We start from the raw sequence: 14,690 nt of genomic DNA on the forward strand, positions 1-14,690 counted from the left end.
AGATTTAACATAATCCATTTGTTTTTCATTTCTCTTACTATTGAGTATTTTGTGTCATGTCCGGAAATAAATATTTGGCAGCCAATTTAAGGTTGTATATGATTTTTTTTTTTTAAGATGTTGAAGTTTTGATTTTATAAATTAATTCGAATTGTTGTTGAACTTTTTATTTTATTTTTATTTTTAGAAGGTTAGCACGACTTTATAAAAATTATAAACCGAATTTGTGATTTATCCTTTTAGGCACCGACTCTTGCTATTTAAACAACCTAATGAATTATCACTCAACTATTATAACGACTCAATTCAATATGATATATATATATATGATAATAAAAATTGATATATTAAAATAACCGAACCAAATCAATTTGAACCAAAGTTTATATATATTTTATCTTTTCATCTTTATTTAAAACAAAATTTTGATTGAATTTGTTATTATATATATTAGTATGGTGTAATTAATTTTATTTGATTAATAATAAAATTGATTAAAATTAATTTATAAATCTGCATATTAATATAAATCATTGAATATTGTATGTATATGGTAAGAAATCTAAAATTCAGATAATATCTTGACTTTAATATATGGTTTTTATAAAGTATAATCAACTAAATATGAAAGTACTTAATTTTTTTCAAAAATAAACCTATTTCAATAGGTGATCAACCCTAGTTTGCCTTTTTTAGATTTTGTATTAATTCTCCTCATTTTACCCATACAAAGGTAAATGATCAATTTAAAAGAATATTTTACAAGTTGATTATAATCAATTTGTAATGCATGCCCCTATCTTAAGGATAGGGGTTATTTCTTAATATGTGATTTTGATCCACCAAATCTGGTTGTAATTAAGATATTTCAAGTTTGGAGTTAGTACGAATTCTTATTAATGAATATTTTTTTTTATTAAACCACTTAAAGAACACATATACTGTACATTAATGTGGTGGGAATATTTAAATTTTAGTTTGATTAATTGATTGTTTAGATTTTCTACTCATATTTTGTTATGTTTATACATTAATGTTTTTTATATATCTAATGAGATTGAGACATTTGATTACCTGAAATCTAAATATTTAATAATTTATTTTGATAGTTTTAAATGTATGTATATATATATTTAAATAAATTCTTATTTATTTATTTGAATTCTCTACAATGATGTTATGATTTTGTTGTTCTTAACTACTATTAGTTTTATAATATCATTGTATATAATATTTTCAATATATATATATATATATATATATATATATATATATATATATATATATATATATAATATTATATATGTTGACTAAGTAAGAAAGGATCCATCCCTTTCAATTGATGGCATACTAAAGGAGAGTTTTGAGTAGGGTCAATGCATATATATAATATTGAGTTCATACCGACATTAATGGGAACATGATGAATGAAATAGTAAAAACAGGTTTTCATTAATTTTACATATAATTCATTTATAACCAAAATGTGAATTTAAGGAGCTAGGGACCATTCATTTGTTACAAACCAAGTCAACTATTCATACACAACATAAGATACATTAATATTCCGTTGGTATATTTTGAATCTAATTTTTTTTATGTAGTATGGAATATCATTATTTTCATTAAAGTTTTGAAATTTATGCCATATGCTAACTTGGTAATCTAAGGCTATATCAAAGTTTATTGATTAATGACCATACATAGTCCAAAAAGCTAATTAAAAAAGATTTGAGATATTTTTTTAAAAGGATTCTTAAAAAAAAAAACTAATTATATGTGATAGATATATATAATATGAGTAATGCTAAAGAGCGAGAGAAATATTGATAAAGGGCAAGGAATAATGTGTCACATTTTGAGTGGTTTGAAATTTTTAATAGGAGAATATTTTTTTCAAAATTTCAATTCACTTAAATGTGACACATTATTCCCCTACATTTGCTTATTAATATTTTTCCCACCCTATAATTTCTTATGTAATATACCAAGTTAATTATATAAAAAAACCAAACATATAATAAAGTTTGTTTCCTTATAGATTCGAACAAGTTCTAAGAAACATCTAAACTCACGTAGAAAGAAATGAACAAGAGAATCGAGAACTTTAGATGATTTAAGAGATAACGAGGGGTGCAAGGTACTGCACCAAATCTACGATCCGACCCTATGTCTTAAAACTGTGTTAGAGGCTTGTCACATTTTAGGTCAGTGGACAGCCCGGGATACAACTCAATTAACCTAATACGATAAAATCTACCGTTGACTAAAAATGAACCATTTGAAATTAACTAAAAATGAGATATTTTGAATTAGAGGGCACATACATGAAGTTTGCAGTGATACCCCATACCTAAAGTATGATTTGTGCGCGTGAGATGTTTGAAATTAAGATGGGTCTTCGGGGTGGACCAATTGGGTGAAGAAAATCATGAGCTAAAAATGGAAATGTGATATAACATGTTCAACCGACCATGATCCATGAATCACTTTAATTTGATTAATTAATGTACTACGTACGTACTGTGTAATATACTGTTCATCATCCATTCATATTAGAGAGTAATCGATATTGATCATTTATTTGAAAATGATATATATTGCATATATATATATAATAATATTATTTGCATGTAAATTTTGCATGCTTTCCAGTTATGGCAATCACGTGTGAATGGACCATGATTGTCGTCTCCTTCCTCCTCCCCGACCATAAGATCACTGTCTACTCTTTTCCCTACAAATTCTTATTATCTATTTAACTAATTAGTTATATTCTAACTAGGTACGTACATTCTTTTTGTTTACAAAAAAAAATATTTTAATCAACTCAAAAATAAATAAGGTTACAAGTTACAACCAAATGTTTTTCGACAAAACTCATTCTACCATAGCAAAATTATACATTGACTCCAAATATTAACGAAAGATGGAGTGTGATTTCACCGTACAATTAATAACGGTGAGAAACGACAATTTCCTTAATCACATATTTACTATTTGTTAGAAAACCATAAGATTCCCATGACCTTTTTCAACAAAGTATAATAGTGACCAACGTGAAAATTTTATAGATCTTGCTAAGATATTATATCACGATTATTTGGGTTGACCATTTATAACTCACCGAGATCATCAAATACTTGACATGGACAAGGTTTTCAACACCATTAAGTCATCTTTTATATCTAGTCCGATTTAAAAAATCACTAGCTATTCATATTTCAATTGAGCAATTTTTCAAATAAGGTTTGGAATATGATAGTTGGCTTATTGAGGAAATCATGCATTCTTTCATTATCAACTAATTTTTCTTTTTTCTTTTGGATTGAGTTAAGAGGTTTTGTAGGGAGAAATTAACTAAGGATGAGTTGTGAAATGATAGAAAATAAAATGTAATCTAATTTTTGTTAATTTGATTTATTTTTTGTATTTGGATCGATTTTCCTCTTTGATTGTCATGTTTTCCTTATATACTTTTATTTTTCCTCTATGATGTTACTTAATAGTACAAATAGTTAGTTTCAAAAAAAGAAAATATATGTATATAATAAAATGATCTAGTAAGATTAACTAATCACAATTTTTCTCATATATGATCATCATTTAATTTCCTTGTCAAAATAACATTAATAAAAACAAAAACCACTCAAAGTAGAGATAACCCTAAACAAATATAGCTAGGTTCATCAACAAGAAACCATGCACAAACCCTAATGACAATTTATATTAATGAGACATAATTCAAAATAGATTTTTTCCTAGCAATAAAAAGATCTTCCGCTATCCATCTTGCCTCCATGGAAGTACCGAGCAGGCCACGTTTCGTGAATCCGACAGCATACAAACCATTATCGCCTTTCCATCCTCTTGGAAAAGGATTTTGAGGAAGCCCGTTCTTTTTGGAAAAGAAACATGTCTCCTGATGAAATGTTTCACCAACAAATTAAGGTTAACAAATTAACTTGATACTTTGATTAATTAATTCTAATAATAAATTGGAAAGAAAAATAAGATCATGTACCTTTAACCAAGTTGGAACATTACTTTTGTAACCTGTCGCCAAAATGATAGCATCCAAATTCTCCTCCATGCTTCCATCTACGAATTCGACTGAGTCACGGCCTACCTTCTTTATTCCGGGTCGTACCTTTAATTATCATAAACGTGAATCAACATCGCCCTTTATCAATCTTTATTTATTTTCGTAACAATTAGAAAAATATTTTTAGAATAATAGAGAATATAACTACCTTAATGTCCCCAGCTTTAATCTTCCCTAGTGTACCAAGATCCAAGATAGGCGTCTTTCCAGAAATGCCCTTGAGTTCGAGGGGACCAATCTTTGGTCGGTTTAGACCATAACGAGCTGTATTCCCAAGTATGATCCATGACATTACGAGCAAATAATAATCTACGATCTTCACGGGGAACCACTTGAGCAAATTCATAGATATGCCGAAAGTTGATCTTCCAAACATCTTCTGAGGCAAGACATGCACCTTAAAGAAAAAGAAATTTGACTTATGTAAATATATAATAATGTATTAAGAACTAAATTAAATAATTGGTTTGTGTATAGATTGTGTTATGTTAGAACTCCAAGTCCCAACCCTTATTTTAAAAATATAAATAATTATCAAGTTGATAGAAACCCTAATTTAAAACCCTCAACAAAAAAACTTATTTATCTTTAAAAAGATGTTTTCATTTAAGCTCGAAATATTTTGTGTGAGTAATATAACTTACTGAATCTCTAACAACGAGAGATGTCATAGCATCATGATCGCTAAGGTCCAAAGATATCTCCATTCCTGAATTCCCACATCCAACAACCAAAACCTTCTTTCCTCTATAACATTCACCATTCCTATAACAACTACTATGAACAACCGTCCCCAAGAACTCGTCGACTCCTTCAATCTCCGGCACAAAGTCATCAGCATTCTCACCCGTGGCGACAATCAACTCCGAAGAGACATACTCTTTGATCTCCCCTCCCTTGGTCTGGCTCCTCACCCTCCAATAACCACTTACCTTATCGAACTCTGCATTAACGACAGTCTCCCCAAACGATGGAACCAACCCAAAATGCCGTGCATAATCCTCTAGATATGATATGAAGTGTTGCTTTGTTGGGTAAGTTGGATAAGTAGAAGGGAAAGGCATTAGTGGAAGCTCACAATATTGTTTAGGAATATGAAGATGAAGACGGTCATAGGATTTGTGTTTCCATAGAGAAGCTAAACAATTGCTTCTTTCGAGAATCAAGCTTGAAATGCCTTTCTCCTTTAGACATGCGGCTGTGGCTAAACCTGATGGACCTGCCCCAACTATCAAGGGACCGTTAACCCGGACACTCTTGACCATTTTTGAACCGAGGAAATCGACATAATCATGAACACTCTTTCCTTCAATCTCCTTTAGGTGATAAGAGAATTCCATCACAAAATATGTATGAAACAACTTAATGAAGATGTATAGTTGAAGAAGAAGAAGAAAGAAGGCAAATGTATGTTCTAATTTGGTTAACAAGAATATATATATATATACACACATAGCTTAATATATTTTTTTCCTTGTTTGTTTCCCTCCTTTATTTTATTTTATTTTATTTTATTTTATTTTTAATAAAATTACACTAAGTCATTTTTTCAAAAAATAAAATATACATATATAAATGTTTCATATATATACTTACTAAATATATTTATTAACTTATATATTGAGTTACCATTCTTATATCTTATCTGGAATATTATAGTCATTTTAGTATTAATAGGAAATAAATACAATAATATTATTATTTTTTATAATATTAGAATAATATCTTAGAAAAAAAAAATATATATATATTAAAAAAATAAAATGTGAGAGAAATGCTAATTAAAAATAATTAAAGGTTTGTTTGAGATGTGAAGAGGATAAGGGATCCTATGCAATTGATATAATGTTATCATTTATTTAAAAAATTTATGGGTGTTCAACCGGTCGATTAACCGATTAAATCGGTTCCGGTTAAGTCAGATTTTATTACTTATTTTACAAATTGATTAACCAATCAGCATTGATATCATTTTTATCGATTTTGATTATACTGGTTCGGATCGGTACTGGTTAAAACCGTGAACCGATAATTCAAATTTTAAATTAAGTATTAAAGTTATTAAATAATTTTTTTCTTTTTAAAAACTTTGTTTGGGTTGTACTTTTATTTTTTTTTATTTTTTAATTTATGTTATAATATAATATATTATAATTATTGTTATAATAAAATATATTATAACAATATTTCATAAATATATTTAAAATTATATTATAATATATTTTATTATTTTAATAATATAATATATTTCAAAAGATTTAATTTTTTAATTAATAGCCATAGATGAGATTTTTTTAAAACAATTTTATATAAATTATAATTTAAAATTTAAAAATAATTAATATATATATTATTTATAATATATCTAATATGTACAAAAATAACTAATATAAATAGATATGATTAAATTATTACCGGTTACTAGTTAAACCGCTAGAAAAATAGTTCAATCGAAAATCAAAACTTTTAACCGGTAAAACAACCGATTAATCGGAACCGTTAGAACCGAATAAACCAGTAAAATGAAACCGGTAAACTATCGGTTCAGTTGGGTTATCGGTTTCCGGTTTTTTTTACAACCCTAAAAAAATCTCAATTAAATTAATATTTTTTTATATATTATAATAAATTTTTATAGGGGATATTTAATTTATACATATATTTTAAAAGTAATAACAATGAATTTGAAGCAAATAATGTGATAAATTCTCCTTAATCTTCATTAATTAATAATTTTTCTCTTTCTATCTATTAATTTATAAATATATATTTTATTAGTTAACTTATTTATTTATATATATTTGAGAGTAATAGTAAAAAAAATTAAATATATATTTTTTAAAAATATATTATACTTTTTTAGAGTAATTAAAGTAATAATGAATCAATCAAATAAAATATTATTATGTTTTGAAAAGGAATATTGAAAAAAAAAATTAATTTAATTTCTATTATTATCATAGTAACTAGATATTTATTTAGAGAAAATTTTAAAATATGTACACTAACAATATATATTGAAATTTTTGTAAAATGAATTAAAATTATTTTGTAATCCCTCATTAGTAAACAAAATAAAATTAATATTTTTGATAATTTGAAATATTATACACTATAATTTAGTATCATCAGAATATTTATCCCTGTAGTTTATAGTTTAGTATCAATTTTTAACTTTGTTAACATAATTTATTTTTATTCCTATAGTTTAGTATAAAATTTTAATTTTTGTGACCACAATTTATTTTATGTTTTTCATTGTCATAGTCGGTGCTGAATGTGAAGTGTGAAAGATATAATCCCATCATTATCAAGGGTGAGAGTAATAACTAACTAATGGGTCCAACTACAGTATAATTGTTGGAGTAAATTTCAATAAATTATTTTATATTAAAAGTTAATATAAATTTACGACCGTATTGAATTAAAATATTATAAATTTCATATTTAAATGAAACTTTATCATTGATTTTTTTAATTTTTTTTTAATTTGAATTTGTTTGTAAAATCTTATTTCTTTTTTTAGAGTAGAATAATTTAGTTAAAATTTTAAACTAGTCAAATTATTATGATTTTAAATTTCTTATAAATAATTAATATAATTAAACAAATATATATTATATTTTTTTTTGGAGTAAATTAAAATAGTTTATTTACAACAAAATATTGTAAATTCCATATTTAAATGAAATTTGGATTATGAATTTTTTTAAATTTCTTTTAAAATTTAAAATTTATTCTTACTCTAAAATTATATGATTTTAAAAATCAATTCAAATTAAAAAAATAAAATCATAATCAATTTTCATTTAAATATGAAATTTATAATATTTTAATTCCATTCGTTCATACACTTATAGTAACTTCTCAAGATAAAAATAAACTCTAGCCCATGTGAACAAAAACAAAAGCCCAAATATACTGGGCCAAGCTTTTACAAACATCTAGTTGATTTTAATGAATACTTTGGAATTGTTTTTATTTTCTAAATGATTTAGCTAATTGTTTGAAATAATGCATATTTTTTCTTTTCTTAATTTTTGTATATCATTTTTTTCTTAATTACACTATTACATATACATAAAATCAGATACATTATTTTTTTTATAAAAATAAAATACTAATATTTTTGAAATAAGCTAAATTAATTACTCATTCAGCGTGTAGGACGAATTCAAAAATTTGAAATGGGGCCGACATATAGGAAGGTAAACTTAAGAAAATAACGAGAAAATTATATATAAAATTAATAATAAATATAAATTTTTTTATTTTTTAATAATTAGATAAATAAATAATTTAATTATAAAAATATAAAAAAATTATAATTAATGTCACACTTTAACTGTAATAATAATAATAATAATAATAATAATAATAATAATAAATTATTATTATTATTATTATTATTATTATTATTATTATTATTATTATTATTATTATTATTATTATTCGAAATGTAGCTTTGATTCGCATAATATGAGTCGGAAAACATATTAAAAACAATTTTAATTTATAGTGTGGTCAAATCATGACCTTTATTATTAATTTATTATGATTAAGCATTAAAGAATCCTAATATCCAACCACTTTTGAGCATTTGTAAATGTTTGCATAGTTGAGTGGCATGTTATATATGGCTCTAAAATTTAAATAAATAAAAAGTGTTATACTTTTCTTTCCTTAAGAATAGCAAAATATTCTAAAAAAAATGGACCCACATTTATTTATTTATTTGCTAAATAACATTATACACACTGTCCATGTTTCATAGATTGTGATATCATTATACTATTACAAGAGACAGGTGTTGCAAATTGAATGCACAATTTATTTTTATTTTCATATAATACAATATTACACGTATCAAGTTTTTTTTGTTCTTATTATAATTTTTAATATATATGCGAACAATTTAAAAAAGATTATAGCAGTGAATTCTAAATTATACAGAACATTTTGAGTAACATATATTTTTTTTAAATAACACTATTTTTTTTACCAAATAATTCAATCTCATGGTTACAATCGATGTAGTGGATTGGAGTATATGTACCAAACAAAATATTTGAATATTGTTCTTATTTAAGATTTTAATATAATAAAATTAATATTTTATAGTTAAATATTGGGCACTTATATTGTGATGGACATAAATAATTTATAAATATAAACCATCAATGTAAAGTATTGAAGTTTGTATATTTTATTTTTAATTTTAATTATTATAATTGTTTATTTCTTTCAAATATGAGAAAAATATGTAAATGAGTATAAAAAAAATAAAACTTCTATATTTGTTACTTTCATTCAATTCAATATATATATATTTTTTTAAATCAATGTATATACTAAAGAAAAAAAAAATTGTTTAAATAGAACGATAAAACATTACATTAAAAGAAAATTAAAATAAAAAATGGTACTAAATAAGTTATCGAGCTCGTAAGTTCTCGAGAAAATGATTAACTCCCTAACAACTTATGTGACTAAACGAATTCCTCCGCTACGGACTCTACAGGCTTTCCAGAACGAATCTCAAAAAACGTAATAATATCATTATAAATGATACACATAAAACGACTACAATCATTAAAAGTTTAAAAGTTTGACACTTTTTCTCTAACCAAGTAGTCCACCAAAAAATAGTTGGGATGGTAACTAAAATATACAAGTCTATTATATTAGTCGCATCAATTTAAACTTCTCAACAATTACTCAAAAACTCAGGTATCACCAAATTAATCTCAATAATACTTCACAAAAGACTTCATATATTAATCACTCATCAATAATGCAAAAGTAAGTGAGTTGTCAATTCAATATTTTCGTGACATATACGACTAACCATAATATAATTTTAAATTCACTAAAAATTTCACAATGAATAACGTTTAAAGATGACAATGGGTACCCACAAATAAAGCGGCCAGATGGGCCAACCCATGACGATACGGGTCTACCCACCAAAACCCATCGTTTGACGGGTCGATAGTGGGCTAGCCCTCCATCCCGACGGGCTGAAAATTCTCAACCCAAGGTAGGTTGCAAGTTAGGCAGGTCAGCCCGCTGGTTGTCTCACTACAAATAAAAATCATTAATACTTTTAGAAAACAAGAGCTTAAGAATATTATCAAATAGTCATAATACACCAAACAAGAGTCTTGTTTATTGTTACACATTAATTGACTAAATAGTTCAACAAAGTAACTAAAATTTGAAACTTTCATAGAATAAAAATTTCAGTAAAGTCAACATTATTTAAATATCATCAATCGAGATATAATACATGTCAAATCATTCTCCTTCATCGTCTTTCTCTTCAATGTCTGCATCAGCATCCTCTAGAACATTTGATCCTTGTTTGTGTTGGGAATTTTGAAATGAAGATTACTTTTATACTGTAATCTAGCAATGTGAGATGGGTAAATGCACAGGTTATCCAAGTCTAAAACAGAAGATCAAACACAGAACAAAACAACACCAGATTTACGTGGAAAACCCTCTCAACCTGGAGGGTAAAAAACCACGGGGCCAACTAGCAAATTTCACTATAAGCAAGAAACAGATACAAATGTTCTTCTCAACTTTAAACCCAAAGTTGAGGCATACAAACAGAGAAAACCAGATTCATCTAGACTTAAGATAGTCTAGATATAAGATAACAAGAGATTGAAACCTGAAGGTGAAAATGTAAGAGATCCACCGCCTCCTTCTCTTCTTCTTCCTCTGTTTCTTCTTCTCTGTTTCTTCTCTTCTTTGCAGAATAGCTTCTCTCTCTAGAAGTGACAGAATAAGCAGCATTCTTAGGGTTTTGTTTGTTTTATTAGATGCCTAATTGGGCTGGACTCAAAGGCCCAACAATCTCCCCCTCCAGCCCACGGAGAGAGGTACACCGATCTTCAAGTCATCACTTGGTATTCATGCCGACAAGCCGACAATAAAGCTCAAACTTGTCTTTTGGAACTATCTTCGTAAACATGTCTGATGGATTCTTATCAGTGTGAATTTTCTTCAGCTTCATCTGATGGCTTTCTATTGCATCTCTTAACCAATGAAATCTCACATCAATATGCTTAGTTCTGGAATGATATGTAGCATTCTTGCTCAAATCTATAGCACTCTGGCTATCACAGAAAACAACTGCATCTTCTTGTTGCATACCAAGCTCCAAGAGAAATCTAATCAACCACAATAACTCTTTACCAACTTCAGTGGCTGCAATGTATTCTGCTTCTATGGTTGACAAAGCCACACATTTCTGCAATTTGGATTGTCATGACACGGCTCCCCCTGCAAAAGTAAACACATAACCTGAAGTGGATTTTCTGTGATCCAGATCTCCAGCCATATCAGAATCAGTGTAACCTTCTAGCACATGTTCACCATTTCCAAAACTCAAACACAAATTGGAAGTGCCTCTTAGATATCTAAGAATCCATTTCACTGCTTCCCAATGTTGTTTTCCTGGATTAGAAAGGAATCTGCTTACCACACCGACTGCATAAGCTATATCTGGCCTAGTGCAAACCATTGCATACATCAAACTCCCTACAGCTGAGGAGTATGGCACACTTGACATTTCATCCTTTTCTTTTTCTGTTGATGGACACAACTTCTTGCTCAATTTCAAATGGCTAGGAAGTGGACAACTTACTTTCTTTGCTCCTTGCATGTTGAATCTTTCAAGCACCCTTTCAATGTACTTCTCTTGTGACAACCAAAGTCTCTTAGCCTTTCTGTCACGAGTAATCTTCATGCCCAATATCTGGCGTGTTTGACCCATGTCTTTCATTTCAAATGTCTTGGACATCTCTTTCTTCAACATAGCTATAAACAGAGCATCCTGTCCTGCAATCAACATATCATCAACATAAAGTAAAAGGATTATAAATTTTCCATTAGGAAATCTTTTGAAGAAAACACATGGATCTGCCTTGGTTTTCTGGTACCCATGACTCATCATAAAGGAGTCAAATTTCTTGTACCACTGTCTCGGGGCTTGTTTCAAACCATATAGACTCTTCTTCAATTTGCAAACCATGTTCTCTTTTTCTTTCACTTCAAATCCCTCTGGTTGCCCCATATAGATCTCTTCTTCAAGGTTACCATGAAGGAATGCAGTTTTTACATCAAGTTGTTCAAGTTCAAGATCTAGGCCAGATATTAGACCTAACACTGCACGAATGGAAGTCATCTTTACCACTGGTGAGAAAATTTCCTCAAAGTCGATGACCTGTTTCTGTCCAAAACCCTTTACAACCAATCGGGCTTTGTACTTCATAATTTCTCCATTTTCATCTCTCTTTAGCTTGAACACCCATTTATTTCTCAAGGCCTTTCTGCCCTTAGGAAGCTCCACAAGCTCATATGTGTCATTTTCTTGCAATGACTTCATCTCGTCTTTCATTGCATCCTGCCACTTAACTTTGTCTTTATGAGCTTGTGCCTCTTGAAACTTTCTGGCTCTCCTTCTTCTGTCAACAGTATATACTCTGAAGAAGGGTATCTTTTAGAAGGTTTGTACTCTCTTTCTGATCTTCTTACTTGGGGCTCTTCTGGCTCCACTTGATGATGTTGCTCCCCCTGCATAGAAGCATCATTAACAATATCATCATCATTACTACCATTCATGTTAGAGGTTTCCTCAGTGGCTTCTTCATTTTGTTCATCTTCATCTGTTACTGTTGACTGTACATGTAAAGGAATTGGTATGAGTTCTATGGACTCATCAACCCTCTTTGACTTCTCAGTGATTTCTGGATTTATCCCATTCTGACCCTCGAAGAACACAACATCTCTGCATCTAACAATTCTCTTCTTTTCTGGGTCCCATAATCTGTACCCAAATTCCTCATTTCCATACCCAAGGAAAATACATGGAATTGCTTTATCATCCAACTTGGATCTTTGCTCCTTTGAAATATGCACATATGTTTTGCATCCAAACACCCTTAGATGCGAGTATGAAATATTTTTCTTAGACCATACACTTTCTGGTATTTCAAACTTCAAAGGAACAGAGGGTGACCTGTTTATGAGATAGTAGGCTGTGCGAACTGCTTCTCCCCAAAACTGTTTTGGCAACTTTGCCATCTTCAGCATGCATCTCACCTTTTCTAAAATGGTGCGATTCATTCTCTCAGCCACACCATTGTGCTACGGAGTTCCAGGCACTGTCTTCTCATGTCGAATACCATATTTGGTACAGTATGCTTTAAATTCCTTGGAGGTATACTCTCCCCCGTTATCAGAGCGAAGACATTTCAGCTTACTGTCTGTCTCTCTTTCTACCATGACATGGAACTCTTGAAAATAATTGAATACATGGTCTTTTGTTCTCATAAAATAAACCCACACCTTTCTAGACGCATCATCAATAAATGTTAAAAAATATCGATTGCCACCTAATGACTCCACTTCAAAAGGACCACACACATCAGAATAAACCAAGTCCAGCACATTATGTTTCCTTTCTGATGTTTGACTAAAAGAGACTTTGTGTTGCTTACCAAAAGGGCAGTAGTCGCATAGATCTAGAACCTCATCTTTGGTTGAGGGGATGTGCAGCTTCCTCACCAGAATTCGCAGACCTTTCTCACTCATGTGGCCAAGGCGTTGATGCCACAGATTTAGAGAGCTTTCAGCTTGTACTGCATTCAGATCATATTTGAGTACCTTCACATGTGTTCTGTACAATGAGTGCCACGACTTCCCTTTTGCTACAATCATTGATCCTTTGCTGAGTTTCCATTCACCACCACCAAGATAATGCTTGAATCCATCTTTGTCCAATGCATCACCTGATATCAAATTTAGACGCAAATCAGGAATATGCCGCACATCTTTCAGTGTTAACCGATGCCCCTGTTCTGTCTGCAAATAAATGTCACCAATACCCACAATGCTTGAGTGACTAGTATTACCCATCTTCACTGTACCAAGATCTCCAGCCTTGTACGTGGTGAAGAACTCTTTATTCGGTGTAGCATGATAGCAAGCACCTGTATCAACTATCCACTCAACTCCTTGGTGATCTTCTACATGTAGATATTGTTCCTTTTCACAAGAAAGAATAACTACATCCTCTGCAGTTACTGTGGCTGTGGTATTTCTGTTTTCATCATCTTTCTTCTGATTTTTGCCTTCATTCTGTAGTTTTTTCCAGGCTCTACAATTTTTCTTCATGTGACCTTCTTTACCACAATGATAACATTCTCTTCCCTTAGATTTTGATCTGCCTCTTGACTTGCTATGGCCTCTTGATTGTTGTCGGTGTTCAGCTCTTCCCCTGTTCTCTGTGACTAGGGCCTGTGCACTATTTGTATTAGTTGACTTCCTTCTTGTCTCCTCATTGAACAAGCTGCTAGTAACTATACTCATAGTAAGCACACCATTCGGAGCTGCATTACTAACTGTCACAACCAATGTCTCCCAACTGTCAGGCAATGATCCCAATAGCAATAAGGCTTGTAGCTCATCTTCTAAGGTCATCTCCATCACTGATAATTGATTAATCAAGCTCTGGAACTCGTTTAAATGCTCAGCAACACCTGTGCCTTCTCTGAATTTCAGATTTACCAAC

The 14,690-nt window shown here is 29.5% G+C and overlaps 1 protein-coding gene across 1 annotated transcript; it reads right to left on the reverse strand.

Moving 5' to 3' along the window:
- Positions 1-3,724: 3,724 nt before the first annotated feature.
- Positions 3,725-5,445, reverse strand: LOC124911641 (indole-3-pyruvate monooxygenase YUCCA2-like). Its single transcript, XM_047452145.1, has 4 exons — positions 4,750-5,445; positions 4,254-4,502; positions 4,025-4,150; positions 3,725-3,922 (listed from the first exon to the last, which is right to left on the reverse strand). Exons 1-4 carry the CDS (start codon positions 5,443-5,445, stop codon positions 3,725-3,727), a joined length of 1,269 nt encoding a protein of 422 aa, XP_047308101.1.
- Positions 5,446-14,690: the final 9,245 nt, after the last annotated feature.

The sequence above is a fragment of the Impatiens glandulifera genome, chromosome 8 (genome assembly GCF_907164915.1).
Source record: "Impatiens glandulifera chromosome 8, dImpGla2.1, whole genome shotgun sequence".
NCBI classification, from domain to species: Eukaryota; Viridiplantae; Streptophyta; class Magnoliopsida; order Ericales; family Balsaminaceae; genus Impatiens; species Impatiens glandulifera.